The sequence below is a fragment of the Scyliorhinus torazame genome, chromosome 14 (genome assembly GCF_047496885.1).
Source record: "Scyliorhinus torazame isolate Kashiwa2021f chromosome 14, sScyTor2.1, whole genome shotgun sequence".
NCBI classification, from domain to species: Eukaryota; Metazoa; Chordata; class Chondrichthyes; order Carcharhiniformes; family Scyliorhinidae; genus Scyliorhinus; species Scyliorhinus torazame.
In genome coordinates this window covers 44,865,735-44,883,783 of record NC_092720.1, presented here as the reverse complement: position 1 = coordinate 44,883,783, position 18,049 = coordinate 44,865,735, and the positions used below count along the sequence as shown (strand labels likewise).

At 46.3% G+C, this 18,049-nt stretch overlaps 1 protein-coding gene across 1 annotated transcript in view; it reads left to right on the top strand.

The window, feature by feature from the left end:
• LOC140389290 (thiamine transporter 2-like) overlaps window positions 1–17,577 on the top strand; it is a 30,214-nt gene extending 12,637 nt beyond the window's left edge. The window contains exons 3-5 of the mRNA XM_072473469.1: window positions 12,187–12,379; window positions 14,005–14,146; window positions 15,942–17,577. Of these exons, the coding sequence (XP_072329570.1) occupies window positions 12,187–12,379; window positions 14,005–14,146; window positions 15,942–16,115 (509 nt within the window). The 3' untranslated portion in view covers window positions 16,116–17,577. The remainder of the gene's footprint in view (window positions 1–12,186; window positions 12,380–14,004; window positions 14,147–15,941) is intronic.
• The last annotated feature ends 472 nt before the right edge of the window (window positions 17,578–18,049 follow it).

Here is an 18,049-nt window from a genome sequence, read left to right as displayed (position 1 = left end):
ACACTTCAACCCATCTCCGTGCCTGTAAGTACTCTCCTTTGTCAGTGTTCCCTTCCCCACTGCCTCATTACACGCTTTGGCGTCCTGAATATCGGCTACCTTCGTGGTTGGACTACAAATCCGGTTCCCATTCCCCTGCCAAATTAGTTTAAACCCTCCCGAAGAGTACTAGAAAATCTCCCTCCCAGGATATTGGTGCCCCTCTGGTTCAGATGCAACCCGTCCTGCTTGTACAGGTCCCACCTTCCCCAGAATGCGCTCCAATTATCCAAATACCTGAAGCCCTACCTCCTACACCATTCCTGCAGCCACGTGTTCAGCTGCACTCTCTCCCTATTCCTAGCCTCGCTATCACGTGGCACCGGCAACAAACCAGAGATGCCAACTCTGTCTGTCCTGGCTTTTAACTTCCAGCCTAACTCCCTAAACTCATTTATTACCTCCACACCCCTTTTCCTACATATGCCGTTGGTACCAATGTGCACCACGACTTCTGGCTGCTCCCCCTCCCCCTTAAGGATCCTGAAGACACGATCCGAGACACCCCTGGCCCTGGCACCCGGGAGGCAACATACCTTCCGGGAGTCTCGCTCGCGACCACAGAATCTCCTATCTATTCCCCTAACCATTGAATCTCCTGCAACTATTGCTTTTCTATTCTCCCCCCTTACCTTCTGAGCCTCAGAGCCAGACTCAGTGCCAGAGACCTGGTCGCTAGGGCCTTCCCCCGGTAGGTCATCCCCCCCAACAGCATCCAAAAGGGTATACTTGTTTTGAAGGGGAACGGCCACGAGGGATCCCTGCACTGTCTGCCTGTTTGTTTTTTTCCCCTGACTGTAACCCAGCTATTCTTGTCCTGTACATTGGGTATGGTTACCTCCCCGTAACTCTTCTCTATCACCCCCTCTGCCTCCCGGATGATCCGAAGTTCATCCAGCTTCAGCTCCAGTTCCCTAACACGGGGCGTCATTCTCCGACCCCCCGCCGGGTCGGAGAATGGCCGTTGGCCGCCGTGAATCCCGCCCCCGCCGAAGTCTCCAGTACCGGAGATTGGGCGGGGGCGGGAATCGGGCCGTGCCGGTTGGCGGGAACCCCCGTTCAATTCTCCGACCCGGATGGGCCGAAGTCCCGCCCAGAAATTGCCTGTCCCGCTGGCGTAAATCAAACCTGGTATTTACCGGCGGGACCAGGCGGCGTGGGCGGGCTCCGGGGTCCCAGGGGGGGGCGCGGGGCGATCTGACCCCGGGGGGTGCCCCCACGGTGGCCTGGCCCGCGATCGGGGCCCACCGATCCGCGGGCGGGCCTGTGCCGTGGGGGCACTCTTTCCCTTCCGCCTCCGCCACGGCCTCCACCATGGCGGAGGCGGAAGAGACTCTCCCCACTGCGCATGCGCGGGAAACTGACAGCGGCCGATGACGCTCCCGCGTATGCGCCGCATTTCCGCGCCAGCTGGCGGGGAAACAAACGCCATTTCCGCCAGTTGGCGGGGCGGAAATCCCTCCGGCGTCGGCCTAGCCCCTCAATGTTGGGGCTAGGCCGCCAAAGATGCGGAGCATTCCGCACCTTTGGGCCGGCGCGATGCCCGTCTGATTGGCTCCGTCTTTGGTCGATGCGGCGCCGGTCAGGGGTCGATGGAAGTGTTCCTCCGCAGCGATGCTCTGCGGTCGACCGGCCGAGTTCCCGCTGGCATGGTTCATATCTGGTACCACCCGGCGGGAGCTCGGACCCGCGGTCACGGTGGTGGTCCTGGTGCGGGTCGGGGGGAATCTGACTCCGGGTGGGGCCTCAGTGGTGGCCAGGCCCGCAATCGGGGGCCACCGATCGGCGGGCCATCGCTATCTGGGGGGATCCTACATTCCTCCATGCTGAAGTGGGCCGCCGTGCACATGCGTGGCCGTGCGGTCTGCTCAGCAGGGCCCTGCCGGCAGCCAGAGTTGTGGGACGCACACCGGGGCCATTCTAGCCCCCTGGAAAAAGCAAAATCACCCGGTACTTTCGAGGAAAATGTTCGGAATGATTCTCGCACGTTTCCCAGAAACTGCTTCTCCGATTCTAGATTCCCCAACACGGAGAAACATTCTCTCGACATTTCCGTGTCAAGTCTTCAGAATCTGAGGGTGGTAGGTGACACAGTGGTTAGCACTGCTGCCTGACAGCGCCAGGGACCGGGTTCAATTCCGGCCTCGGCTGACTGTCAGTGTGGAGTTTGCACTTTCTCTGCGTGTCTGCGTGGGTTTCCTCCGGGTGCTCCGGTTTCCTCCCACAGTCCAAAGATGTACAGGGTAGGTAGATTGGCCATACTAAATTGCCCCTTGATATGCTAAAGGTTAGGTGGGGTTACTGGGTTATGAGGATAGGATGGGGGCATGGGCCTAGTTAGGGTACACTATCCAAGGGTCGGTGGAGACCTGATGGGCCGAATGGCCTCCTTCTCACTGCAGGGATTCTATGATTCTATGATATGTTTCAATCAGATCACCACCCTTTCTTCTAAACTCCAATCAATATAGACCCACCCTGCTCAACCTTTCTCAATAAGGCAACCGCTTCATTGCACAATTCAACTTCGGCCCATCAGGTCTCCACCAACCTTTGGATAGTGTACCCTACTGAACGTCCTCTGACCTGCATCTTTATATAAGGAGATCTATACTGTCCACAGTTGTCTAGTTGTGGTCTCACAAATGCCCTGCATATTTGTAACAAGGCTACTTATTTTTATACTCCAATACATTGCAAAAAAGTTTGTCATTCCATTTGCCTTCCTAATTACTTGCCATACCTCAAAGCTACCCTTTTGCGATTTATGTACGAGGTCAGGCAGATTATTCATCTCATGCACAATGAAGGCATGTCCTATTCATAAATTTAACATGGACTGCATTTAACATGTAATTTTCTGGAAGTTCTATTTAAACCAACAAGGTGGCTAAGATGGCTGCAATTTCTGCACAAGAGGTCTCTGGAAAGTTTGGAATTGAACAACCCTGGATGGAGGCCTGCACCCTTGAATGGACATACCAAGTCAGAAGCCACCTGTCAAAGTTGCCCTTGCTATTATTTGTGGTTTATGCAAAACTCAAAATCAATGGACTTCCAGAATTCATATCTCCGAGTTAAAAATACACAGAAAACTGCAATGCCAGTTAATCATAACAGGATGTGAACAGCCCCCCATTCACTCTCCATTGTGTATCAATGACTTCCAGCTTTAAACCGTTCTCATAGAAAAGAGCAATTGATCATGTGATCAAAACTGTCTTCAGCTCATAAGTTTGTTAATGCCAAAATCCAGAGAGAAACTCGTCAGTCTGCAAATAACACAGAAAGAAACACCAGCTGCTAAAAAGGCAGTAACATTCTTTTATTTTAACAAACTAGAGACTGCTCATCTTCAAAGAATCCTTTTCAGAATCCACCAGAACAGAAACTTGATCCCCTGGTAAGAAAACCCACAAGTAACCCACAAGGAATATAACAGTTTGACTTTGTGGTGAATGCATGAATTAATAATTCTCTTTATGTAAACCCATGAAAGCTTGCTGCTGATTATTTAAAAATTGACTACATAATCAGGCGCTAAGAAATATACCTACTTTCCTTTCATAAACACACTAATTATGGATAGTAAAGGAAAGGTGGCTTTAATAAGGCTCGGGGAGTCCAATGCAGGTAAAAGTAAATGGCATTTATTTTACAACATTTATAAGCATGAGTACAGGTACAACCCCATCAGGTACTCTCTTCTACCGGTCGGTTCCAGACTGGCCGACCTTTTATGCAAGTACAAGTACACTATCCTCTAGGAGAGAGCTCATGCTCCTCAAGGAGCTTGGGCAAAACAATCATCTCCACACCATATGTATACACCTCTCGCTGCCTCAGAAAGGCAGACAGCATTGTCAGCGACCCCTCACACTGAGGCTTTGCTGTCTTCCAGACCCTTCAGGCAGAAGTAATAGGGGCGTGAGTCTCCGGGATCCAGCGGGCGGGCCATACCGGCGCCAAAGAGTGCCGTGAACCACTCCGGCGCAGGTTTCATCTCCACGCCGGCCATGGTGGAGCTTTACAGCGGCCTGCACGGTGGGAAAGAGTGCCCCCACGGCAAAGGCCCACATGCAGATCGGTGGGCCCCGATTGTGGGCCAGGCCACCGTGGGGGCCCTCCCGGAGCCAGATCCCCCCCGCGCCCCCCCCCCCCCCCCCGCCCCCCCGAGGATTCAGTAGGCCACCTGCAGGGCCAGGTTCCGCCGGTAAGAACCTTGCGTAATTTACGCCGGCGGGACTGGCCGAACACGTACCATCTCCTCTAAACCTTGCCCCTCGCACCTTAAACTTATGCCGCCTTGTAATTGACCCCTCTACCCTGGGGAAAAGCCTCTGACTATCCACTCTGTCTATGCCCCTCATAGGTTTGTAGACCTCTATCAGGTCGCCCCTCAACCTCCGTCATTCCAGTGAGAACAAACCAAGTTTATTCAACCGCTCCTCATAGCTAATGCCCTCCACACCAGGCAACATTCTGGTAAATCTCATCTGCACCCTCTCTAAAGCCTCCACATCCTTCTGATAATGTGGTGGCCAGAATTAAACTCCAAGTGTGGCCTAACTAAGGTTCTATACAGCTGCAACATGACTTGGAATTTTTATACTCAATGCCCCAGTCAATGAAGACAAGCATGTCGTATGCCTTCTTAACTACCTTCTCCCCCTGTGTTGCCCCTTTCAGTGACCTGTGGACCTGTATACCTAGATCTCTCTAACTGTCAATACTCTTGAGAGTTCTACCATTCACTGTATATTCCCTACCTGCATTAGACCTTTCAAAATGCATTACCTCACATTTGTCCGGATTAAACTCCATCTGCCATCTCTCCGCCCAAGTCTCCAAACAATCTAAATCCTGCTGTATCCTCTGAGAATCCTCATCGCTATCCGCAATTCCACCAACCTTTGTGTCATCTGCAAACTTACTGATCAGACCAGTTACATTTTCCTCCAAATCATTTATATATACTATGAACAGCAAAGGTCCCAACACTGATCCCTGTGGAACACCACTAGTCACAGCCCTCCAATCAGAATAGCACCCTTCCATTGCTAACGTGCTGCCTCTCGCTAACACGTCCATTTGCTTCCAAATGGGAGTAGATCCTGTCTTGAAGAATTCTCTACAGGAATTCCCCTACCACTGAGGTAAGGCTCACCGACCTGTAGTTCCCTGGATTATCCTTGCTACCCTTCTTAAACAAAGGAACAACATTGGCTATTCTCCAGTCCTCCGGGACATCACCTGAAGACAGTGAGGATCCAAAGATTTCTGTCAAGCCCTCAGCAATTTCCTCTCTAGCCTCCTTCAGTATTCTGAGGTAGATCCATCAGGCCCTGGGGTCTTATCTACCTTAATATTTTTCAAGACCCCCAACACCTCGTCTTTTTGGATCTCAATGTGACCCAGGCTATCTACACACCCTTCTCCAGGCTCAACATCCACCAATTCCTTCTCTTTGGTGAATATTGATGCAAAGTATTAATTTAGTACCTCACCCATTTCCTTGGGCTCCACACATAGATTCCCTTGCCTATTCTTCAGTGGGCCAACCCTTTCCCTGGCTATCCTCTTGCTTTTTATGTACGTGTAAAATGCCTTGGGATTTTCCTTAAACCTATTTACCAATGACATTTCATTACCCCTTTTAGTTCTCCTGACTCCTTGCTTAAGTTCCTTCCTACTTTCCTTATATTCCACACAGGCTTCGTCTGTTCCCAGCCTTCTAGCCCTGACAAATGCCTCCTTTTTCTTCTTGACGAGGCATACAATATCTCTCATTATCCAAGGTTTCCGAAATTTGCCGTATTTATCCTTCTTCTGCACAGGAGCATGCCGGTCCTGAATTCCTTTCAACTGGCATTTGAAAACCTCACACATGTCAGATGTTGATTTACCCTCAAACATCCGCCCCCAATCTAGGTTCTTCAGTTCATAACTAATGCCTAATATTGTTATCCTTAGACTTCCCCCAATTTAGCACATTCACCCTAGGACCACTGTTATCCTCGTACACCAGCACTTTAAAACTTACTGAATTGTGGTCACTGTTCCCGAAATGCTCCCCTACTGAAACTTCTACCACCTGGCCAGGCTCATTCCCCAATACCAGGTCCAGTACAGCCCCTTCCCTAGTTGGACTATCTACATATTGTTTTAAGAAGCCCTTCTGGATGCTCCTTACAAACTTTGCCCCATCTAAGCCCCTAGCACTAAGTGAGTCCCAGTCAATATTGGGGAAGTTAAAGTATCCCATCACAACAACCCTGTTGCTTTATTCCTTTCCAAAATCTGTCTACCTATCTGCTCCTCTATCTCCCGCTGGCTGTTGGGAGGCCTGTATAAACCCCCAACATTGTGACTGCACCCTTCTTATTCCTGATGTCTACCCATATAGCCTCACTGCCCTCTGAGGCGTCCTCCCATAATACAGCTGTGATATTCTCCTGAACCAGTAGCGCAACTCCACCACTCCTTTTACATCCCCCTCTATCCCGCCTGAAAAATCGAAATCCTGGAACGTTTAGCTGCCAATCCTGTCCTTCCCTCAACCAGGTCTCTGTCATGGCAACAACATCATAGTTCCAAGTACTAATCCAAGCTCTAGGTTCATCTGCCTTGCCCGTTATACTTGTTGCATTAAAACATATGCACTTCAGGCCACCACACCCGCTGTTTTCAGCAACATCTCTCTGTCTGCTCTTCCTCAGAGCCATACTGGCCCTATTCCCTGGTTCTCCCTCAATGTTTTCACCTTCTGACCTATTGCTCCAGTACCCACCCCCCTGCCATACTAGTTTAAACCTTCCCGTGTGACACGAGCAAACCTCGCGGCCAGGATATTTATGCCTCTCCAGTTTAGATGCAACCCATCCTTCTTATACAGGTCACACCTGCCCCGGAAGAGCGCCCAGTGGTCCAGATAATGGAAACCTGCCCTCCTACACCAGCTGTTTAACCATATGTTTAGCTGCTCTATCTTCCCATTTCTAGCCTCACTGGCACGTGGCACAGGGAGTAATCCCGAGCTTACAACCCTAAAGGTCCTGACTTTTAACTTTCTGCCTAGCTCCCTAAACTCCTGCTGCAGGACCTCATGCCCCTTCCTGCCTATATCATTAAGACCAAAATGTACAGCGACCTCTGACTGTTTGTCCTCCCCCTTCAGGATGCCTGCTACCTGTTCTGAGACATCCTGGACCCTGGCACTAGGGAGGCAACATATCATCCTGGAGTCTCTTTCACGTCCACAGAAGCACCTATCTGTGCCCCTGACTATAGAGTCCCCTATGACTATTGCTCTTCTGCGCATTGACCCTCCCTGCTGAACATCAGAGCCAGCCGTGGTGCCACTGCTCTGGCTGCTGCTGTTTTCCCCTGATAGTCTATTCCCCCCAACAGTACCAAAGTGGTATACCTGTTCGAGAGTGGGGACAACCACAGGGGATTCCTGCACTGACTGCCTGCCCCTTCTCGTGGTCACCCATCTCTCTGCCTCAACCTTGGGTGTGACCACATCTCTATAACTCCTATCTATGATGCTTTCTGCCACCTGCATGCTCCTAAGTGCATCCAATTGCTGCTCCAACCGAACCACAAGGTCTGTGAGGAGCTGCCATTGGTTACACTTGCTGCAGTTGTAGTCGACCGGAACGCTGGAAGCATCACAGATCTGCCACATCTCACAGTTGGAGCACTGCACCCTGCTGAGTGACATTTAAGCACTAATTAATTAATTTAAAATAAACACTTGAATTATTGTTAGATTGAGTTACAATTAACTATATGGCCCTGACACTAGATGATTTTTACTGTTAAATACCGATCACTGCCCTCAGGTTTAGTTACTCCACTATCTAGTTAATCAATTAGATTTGTTTTGCAATATTTTTTTTTCCAAATTTAACAGATTTCCAACCAGCCAATCAGGTCACAGCTTTACTGTGATGTCAGTTCAGTCCCCCCCCCCCCCCCCCCCCCCCCCACCACACACACACACACACAATTTGAAAAGGTAATAAAAATAAAATAAAAATCAATTACCTTCCCAGGATGCTCTCTGGTTCTCTCCCTGCAGGTTAACAGTTACAGGCCAGAAGAAATAGAACAAAACGGTCGGGAAAAAGCACCTTCTCCCAATCTGCACCGAATTACCCCACTGCACCAAATTACCAAGTTCCAATTCCCACTCTGGATGGGTCTCACTCACTCAGGACGTGTCTCCTTCACCTGTGCAAAGCTCAACTGGAAACCCTGTTAACAACGGCAGGACCAAAAGATCCCAATCTGCAGCGGATTGCGTGGAAAATCCCGCCCAATTTATCCACACTCTCTACAGCCACTTCTATAAAGACCCAAGCATGCTAGCTCCCAGGTCCGGGGAGCCTTTAGCCCCGTTAGTTTTCCCTGGAAGTTTTCTTTCTCTACAGGCAGTGATTGTTTCAAGTTCCTCCTTTCCTTTTCCACTTTGATTTCCTACTGTGGTTAGGATTTTCTAATCTCTCAACTATTTTTTTAAATTATAAATTTAGAGTACCCAATTCATTTTTCCAATTAAGGGGCAATTTAGTGTGGCAATTGACCTCCCCTGCACATCTATGGGTTGTGGGGGCAAAACCCACGCAAACACAGGGAGAATGTGCAAACTCCACAGGGTCAGTAACCCGGAGTCGGGATCGAACCTGGGACCTCGGCGCTGTGAGGCAGCAATGCTAACCACTGTGCCACCGTGCTGCCCCACTAATCTTCCAACTTGAAGACAGATATAAAATACCTGTTCAAAGTCTCCAACATTTCCTCTTTTCCAATTAATTCCCAAATTTCTATGCATCGTTTTTTTAAATTATAGCTACTCTATTCCTTTTTATACATTTGTTGAAGGTCTTACGGTCTGTTTTTATATTTCTTTGTTAGTTTTTTTCTCATATCCTAATTTTTCCCTCCTTTTTGTCATCCTTTGCAGATTTCTAAACATTTCCCAAACTTCTGGCCTATGACTAATCTTCGCAACATTGTGTGCATTTATATTCAATTTGATAAGACCATCATACAGAAGAGAGAGCTCTCCACTCACACTGAAATTCAAAGAGAACACTGATCCTTGCTCTAAAATAACCTACAGTGCCTCATAATAAGCAGACACAAATTGGCACTGAATGAAAGAATAAGACATTATGACAGGTGGAAAAATGTCTGTTCAAAGAAATAGATCTTGAGCAAAGTCTCCAAAGAGATAAGAGCGGACTGGACGGCAATGGCCTTAAAACTGCCAGAGAGCTTACAGAATACTATGAGGGAGAAAATTGGCAGAGAACAAGGATAGACCTTCACACACACAGAAACCAAACAACACAGATAAATCCCCACCTATATTAAAATTCCACTGAACACTGACACATCCCTCCATAAACTAAAGCCACAGAAGGACACATAAGATATTTTACCCATACTAACAAACTAATCATACTCTAAATACCAGGTGTCTGTTTACAATAGAAAACACCTTCCTTCCAAGACTACAACATAAATAGATTCTTTCATGTATGAAATTACTCAATAACATACCTAGCTACATTGCAAATCAAAGGTAGTTCCCTACCATCATTAAACAAATTTTTTAACACAACATTGACCTCTGGTCCATTTGATACCGAATTGTTATGTCTAACACTGAGGTATTGGTTAATAATCACCTCTTTGATATTTTAAAAATTATCTTAAAGTCATTTAATTTCTCCAATGAAAAGTATGCTATCTTTCTGAATCTCTATGACCTTAAAACATGTTACTGTAATATAATAATATATGACGGTATACACATCTGAGAGACACACCTTCAGAAACATTATTGTGTTCCATGCAGCAGGAGAAATGAATGGAAGTTTTGTTGGGTCTCAGAATTTTGTTAGATACTGAGAAGCTAATCTTGTTTCTTGCTGACCTTAGGGAGGATGTTTTAAAACCGATTAAATAAATAATGCATTTTCTATCCTGTCAGATAGAATATTTATCTAGTCAGTGAATACAACTAGACACCATGAAAAAGTACTACACAATGGAGGGTTTGACAAAGAACTTTTAAAGGGCACTTGGTGTTCTGTGCACCCCAATATTGGTGATAGAGCCATCAGTCCCTACTTGGGCTATGGTCATTGCTGGCTGGGTCAGTATATATTACCCATCCCTAATTGTCCTTGAGAAGGCTGCCTCCTTGTGCTGCCACAGTCCACGTGGTGCAGTACACCCACAGTGCTGTTAGGAAGGGAGTTGCAGGATTTTGACCCAGCAACGGTGAAGGAACAATGATATATTTCCAAGTCAGGATGGTTGAGTGGCTGGAGTTCGCTTGCATCTGCTGTCCTTGTCCTTCTAGATGCTAGTGGTTGTAGGTTTGGAAGCTGCTGTCGAAGAAACCTTGGTGACTTCCTGCAGTGCATCTTGGAGATGCTGCCGATGTGCATTACTGGTGGAGGCAGTGATGTTTGTGAATGTGGTGCCAATCAAGCGGGCTGCTTTTTCGTGGATGGTGTGAAACTTCTTGAGTGTTGTTGGAGTTATACTCCTCCAGACAAGTGGAGAGTATTCCATTACACTCCTGATTTGTGCCTTGTAGATTGTGGACGAGCTTTGGGGAGTCAGGAGGTGAGTTACTTGTCATAATATACACCAGTATATCATGGTGCAGACACACACTGATGGACACAAAGTGGGACCAATCAACACACACAACACCGCAGCCAATCATCAGTAAGAGCACACGCACTATAAAGACAGGGGGCATCAGAGTTCCCGCTCATTCGAGCTGCAGCTAGCTAGGAGGACAGAGCTCACAGCCTGCAACACAGACATTCACCATGTGCTGAGTGCATCGACTGGTTAGGATAAGGCAAAGTTCTTTAGTTAAAGCTAGTATCGTGTTAACCCACAGTCAGAGTATGTTAAACAGTTAATGATTCAATAAAATAGTGTTGCACTATTTCAAGTGTTGGTGACCTGTATGTGTTCCACGGATCCAGAACACCCAACACAACATTACTTGCTGCAGGATTCCTAGTCTCTGACTTGCTCTTGTAGCCACAGTATTTGTATAGCTAATTCATTTCATTTTCTGGTCAAAGGTAGCCCCTGGCATGTTGATAGTGAGGGATTCAGTGATGGCAATGCTTTTAAATCTCAAGGAATAATGGTTAGGTTCTCTCCAAACCTCCTCCCTGGTGCATCTCACTCCACAATGTTTGGCTTCTCCCTGATGTTGCTGCTCCAGCCAGCAAAATCCCCTGTACTCTGTAGGAAGGAAGGGGCGTCCCTGAACACACAAAACTATAATAAAATTGTAATTCTTTCCTATAGCATGCAGCCCAGTTGCTGGAACAATAGTTGGTAGCAACCAGGAACCACATTGTTAAGGATCAACTCAATAATTGTAAAGGAGAGGTATATGTTCAGGCGGCGGCCCAATTTTGGCGAAAGAAAAACAAATGCCTAAAGATGGTCACAAATTCTAGACATCCTAGCTTATGGGTGAGAATGGTTAGGTTTGGAGTAGGAACATAGGTCAAATGCAGGTTTGAATGTTTGGTGCAAATATCAATACTTGTCTATCAAGGAAGGTTAGAGACTGGGTTTTGGTTGTGTGTGGTACATTTGCTGCACAATTTTTAATGGGCCAGATAATATAATGGATTTAAACTTTTCAGCATTAAGATGCAACTACAATTGTATTTAATAAAGCAAGCTATTCTATTGTCACAGAATCTCAGAATCGTTATGGTGCAGAAGGAGGCCATTCATCCCATTCTGTCTGCAGCTGTAGGATTAGGACTGGATAGGAATCAAGTTATTCCAAATTCAAACCATATTTTCCATTCATTGCAAGTTAAGACACCATCTCTGAGCACTCTAGATATGGACAATCATAGGGTTTTGAAGGATAATAGCAGAAACTTCCTACAAGGTCATGGTCTGAAACAAAATCTTAATGGTTAGAAATTATTCTGGACAATATAATGGACAAATACTTAATGCAGCTGTTCGACTGTTTGTAACATGATTTAACCTATATATTTAAAGTGCACCTCAGTAATTGCAGTGCAGTAGTGGTTGGAGATTTGATTTGGTTTTTTTCTTCACTGTGTATAGGTGCCATCACCTCCTTTGGTGTGGGTTACATTAAGCTGGACTGGGCTGTGTGGGGCGAACTAGCACTGGGAATCTTCTCAGGAGTTAGCAGTGCTGCGATATTCATCATGGGCAATACAGATAACATTTGGGTTTGCTATGCTGGTTACATGGTATTCAAAGCCTCATACATGCTGCTCATTACTATAACCACGTGAGTGCTGCTGAGCTTTCTATATCTTTTCCTACCAACCCATTTTTGGCCTCATTGTTCAGAACCCAGTGCTCGTAGTTGTATAAGTAACAAGAATTTCTTCCCTCCTCATGACTTGGCACCCATGCTGCACTATTCTTACCTTTGCAGTCAAGTTTAAAATATATGAACTCATTGGGAGGGATCTCTTGGAAATTTTAATATGCAATATGTTAGAATAAGTTACAGAAGTGTTACAAATGTCCTTACACCTGTACAATCAGTCACAATAGTACAGGCACCATCACCTCCTTTGGTGCGGGTTACATTAAGCTGAGCTAGGCTGTATGGAGAGAGCTAGTGCTGACAATCTTCTCAGGAGACTCAATTCAAAAACAAATAAGACTGCAATGGGTTCTGTGAGGTGTCTGCAAACCTCCTTAGTAAATTTTCCTCTCTGTGCTTTTCCCTGGCAGTGAAGATGAAAATCCACCCTGCTTTCTTTTCTGGTGAATTGACCCCCTGGCCATTGTTTCAAACTGCAGTCAATAGTTAACATTTTATTGTACAGCTTGTTTTTACTTATGTATAATTGCTTTTAATATTTAAATTAAAATATTTCCAACTCGCTTCACAGTGAGTTCTCTATTTTGGTCAGAATGCACATAAAATCCTCATTATCTATTGTCTATATAACAAAGTCCTTCTGTACATCCATTAAACTTGTAGGAACTCACAAGCATGATAGGCGTGATCTACTCGAATGGGAACAGAGTCCCGTAGCGCGATTAGCCGGGTGTTCCCGGCGCCCGAGCACCAAGAAACACCACGCTATCGACAGCCTTTTGGGGACCTCAGCGGGGATCGGGCAGCTGAGGCTGTACTTATACTCGTTTTTTGCACTGAGGAGCTCCGCTCGCCGGAACTCCTCAGTGCAGTATAAAATGGCATCCCAATCTTACAACCCACCAACGCAAGCCCAAACATCCCCACAAGCCCCAACTCTCCTATGAGGGGATCCAGCACCCCCACGGCCAATCCCCGTTATGGGAAAAATGCCAGTCGGGCACTGGCAGTGCTACCTGGGCACTTTGAAAATGCCAGGCTGGCATGCAGGTGGCTGTGCCAGGCTGGCAGTGCCAGGGTGCCATCCTGCCCGGAAGGAAACCATCTGGAGGTTTCCGATCCCCTTGGAGACCCCACAATTGCCATTCTGTCTGGTATCAGCACTAAACAGCACTCACCCGATATCTCCAAGCCAAGGGGGTTAGATCCAACTTCTTGGGTAGATCAGCGGAGTGTGTATTTTTGCTAAAACGTGACCCTGCCCACAAGGGGTGGGATTCACATCGCGTCATCTCGCAAGATCACGTCAGATCTCGCGAGGCATGGCAATCCGGGTAGATCCCAGAAGAGGGATCGCCCGGCATGTACCCGTCGCGTTTCGTCGCACCGCGCTGCCTTTCAGGCACAATGTGGCTGGGAGATCCTGCCCGATAATTAGGAATTTCATTACTCAAATCTAATTTTTAGTAAAATCTAATTTTTGATCAACTTCAAATATTTTTGGATTTTTTTTGAACAGAACACTTTGACAAAGTTCAATTCTGCACAGTGCATAATAATTCTTCTTTTTTGATTCTCAGATTCCATATTGCATCTAACCTTTGCATGGAACGTTATGCCTTAATGTTTGGTGTAAACAACTGCATGGCACTAATACTACAGACTATCCTGACTATTATTGTAGTCGATTCAAGAGGTTTGGGGCTGGACATTGTTACCCAGGTAACCTTCTTATAACACTGTCATTAACTTTTCCACAACAAAGCCCCGATGAATTGATCATATTCTTTATCAATGGCAGGTTGAACACTTCTAATGCACAGATGGAGTCCATTCAGCCCATCATATCTGTGCTAGATCTTTGAAAGAACCATCATGCTTCATCACCGATCCCCGCATTTATCTGTAACCCGATAAGCTCTTCACCTTCAATTATTTGTCAGATTCATTTTTGAAGTTATTTCTAGAAGAAACTTGCATCATCTATTCAGGTAGACCATTCCAGGTCGCAACAACTCTATGTGTGAAAAAGAATCCCCTCAGCTTCCCCCTATGTCGTTTGTCAATGATTTTGATTTGATGACCTCTCGCTATTGACTCTCGTGCCAGAGGGAATATCAAAACTTCTCATCCTCTTAAAAACCTCTGTCGGTTATCAGAACCTTCTCAGTTTTAAGCAAGGTCTGGGAAAGAGAATTACAGATAATGCCAAACACTGGGGATGGGAGGGGGAAGGGGGAGCTTGGCGTTTTAAATGGGGTTCTCAAGTTGCCGACATTAAACAGTCAGAGGTTCAGATCAGAAAGCCTGACTTTTAAAAAAGCGGAACTGTCAGGCTGATTGGGTGCCACAGTGGTGGCAGAATGCCCAAAGTCCATTGCCTACCCACCTCCAGGGTGGTAGAGGCATCGGGCAGCCCACCTGCCCTTGAACTCACTGAGGTAAAAGCTACCGGCCATTTGGTGGGCTGAGGGGGTCCTTCCTGTTCAGGGACCCTCCCCCAAGATAGTTCACCCCACCTTCCTGCTGAATCCAGCCTCTCCACCCACCCGCCACCCCACCACTCTCACCAGGGCCTGCCAGCCCGGCCTTGACAAGGCTCAGGACATACCTGCATGTCTGGCAACATGATTTCTCTTTGCTGAGGATTGTCCATGCTCCCAGGAGTAGCTACCAGTCCCAGCTGCTGGGACTCGGGAGCTGCCCACCATTTGATTGGCAGTTCTCAGAGGTGGAACTTCCTTCCTGACGGGGGTTGGGGGCGGTGGGGGGGGAACAGATGTCCTGTCTTGATCCATTAACAGCCCAACCACATTAATTGTTGCAGGTCAACTCAGCTAACTAGACTCGCTCCTGACCTTTCAGCCTGGGTACAGGGCCACTTCCTCTGCTTGAAATTCCAGCCTTAGATTAACATTTTCTTTTCTTTTTCAATGGATAAAAATCCAAGTTCAGACACTGTGTAAGGATTGTAGTGATGCATACACAGACAATGATTCCACCTGACTAGCTTATAGAACTGCATCTTTATTAACAAAGAAATTGTTCAATCAAGAGATGGGAAAAGTAATGTACTCGAGAGAGACAAATTAATCCATTGTAAGGTTAATGTAGAATTGATCAACTCCACACTTTTGTAAAGCCTCAGAGCTTTTGTGAAGCAATGGATTTTTCCCCCTCAATTGATCTGATCTAAAAGAGATCATAATCAACACTGTAATAAATCGTATCTATTTCATAGCAGTGAACAGAGTATTGAATGATTTATTTTAATAGTTCAAGGTTCCAATTAATTCCAGGTTAATCCAACCAATGGCATTAATGGACGGAGCCAACCCAGTTAACAGATGACAATTTCATAGCACAAATCTGTCCTCTCCTTTAAGTAACTATCATGAATTCTCTAATCATATTGAAAAGAATATGATTATTCATAGCAGTGTTTCCCTATTTCTCTCGCTTATCTCCATGGTGTTTTATTGATTTGTAAACAATATTTATCTAATTTACTCTTCAGTTCCTGATTTATGGGAGTCTCTACGCCCTGATTGCTGGGATCTTTCTGCTAAGAGGCCTGCACACCTTCATTGATTACAAACTGAAGAGAACGAGGAGGAATCTGGAAGAGGACGTTACAATCATCACTCTGGATCCTCTGACTCAACAGACGTGCACAAGCACTAAACTATAAACTGAAAAGGGAAACTGGATGGGCAGAGGTTCATCTGATGACCACCCATTTTTCCGGAAGATTAACCTCTGGATGTCAGGTTGTGCTGTTCTTGTAATATGTCTTAAAAATATGCCGAGCGACATGTTGACCCAGGCAACTTTTAGTCATCTCGTATATATTTCTGGAATCGGGGTAATATGCATGAATAAGATTCCAGCACACAATTCATTGAACTTCAAGTGTATTAGATCAGTTAAGCATCCCGGAAAGCTTTGCTTAAATCATCCTTCCTGCCCTGCATTATACAAGAATTTTTAGCTGGATCTCATTTGAATTCCACTGGTTGCTGGCTCGGCTATGTCCTGTGAGAATAGGCAGCTGGTCAGTACCGAAGTACAAAGGTCAGTGGCTCAGAAACCGCCTGCCAATATCAGATGAAGGCTGCTGGCAGCAAGGAGTGCAGGGAGACAGATTGCCCTACGGATCGAACAATTGGATGGGGGTGAGGAGTTCAGAACACTATCGGCCAACACTGATTTCTGGACAGGATTAATCGGCCGAGCTGTCACCCTGCACAAAACAGGTTAAAATCTATAGGAGCCTCGTCCACGACCAAAACCAAAGATGTTAAAGTTGCTGATTGGAGGGTAATAGCGCTTCTCCATTTTAATCATTCATTTACTCCATTGCCACAAATCAGGGAGAGTTTTAGGGTCACCTCTGCTAATGATGGAACTTTAAATTCTTGGCAGTGTGGATGAGCAGAGAGATCTCGGTGTCCATGTACATAGATCCCTGAAAGTTGCCACCCAGGTTGAGCGGCTGTTAAGAAGGCATACGGTGTGTTAGCTTTTATTGGTAGAGGGATTGAGTTTCGGAGCCATGAGGTCATGGTGCAGCTGTACAAAACACTGGTGCGGCCGCATTTGGAGTATTGCGTGCAATTCTGGTCGGCGCATTATGGGAAGGATGTGGAAGCATTGGAAAGGGTGCAGAGGAGATTTACCAGGATGTTGCCTGGTATGGAGGGAAGATCTTATTAGGAACGGCTGAGGGACTTGAGGCTGTTTTTGTTAGAGTGAAGAAGGTTAAGAGGTGACTTAATTGAGGCATACAAGATGATCAGAGGATTGGATAGGGTGGACAGTGAGAGCCTTTTTCCTCGATGGTGATGTCTAGCACGAGGGGACATAGCTTTAAATTGAGGGGAGATAGATATAAGACAGATGGCAGAGGTAGGTTCTTTACTCAGAGTGTAGTATGGGCGTGGAATGCCTGCCTGCAACACTAGTGGACTCGGCAACACTAAGGGCATTCAAATGGTAATTGGATAGACATATGGACGATAAGGGAATAGTGTAGATGGGCTTTAGAGTGGTTTCACAGGTCGGCGCAACATCGAGGGCCGAAGCGCCTGTAGTGCGCTTTAATGTTTTATGTTCTATGTTCTAAAAGGCATCAGCATGGAATTTCACTCCAAACTGGGATTATTTTGATCGTATTTAATAAAGTACTTTTTCCAACCTGCTTTCTGAAATTTTCTCCATAAGCTACAAAATTACTGAGAAAATGGGGAAGGAAATCATTTCACAGCACCGGAGGTATAGGCAAACAGCTATTGGAAATCAAGAGTGGAGCTTGGCCAAGGTAATGGTTCACCTGATGCCACTTTAAGCTTGGCAATTAAATGGTGAGCAGCCTGTCCCCTGAACCAGGTGCCATGCTGCTTAAATATCTAAACGGTAGACTTATGTTTGTCATAGTACCCCAATTTCAAAATGGCAGTAGAAATGGGTGGAGAATTCCCCATGCACAATCTGCCCAGTTGTATTAGGAATTGAATATCTGCATAAAGTGTTGAATACCTCATAACAAAAGCCCCAGCGGATTTTGAGTTTGATTCTTTGGCATGCCTTCAGAGCCCAGAAGCAAAACTCCGACCATCTCCAACA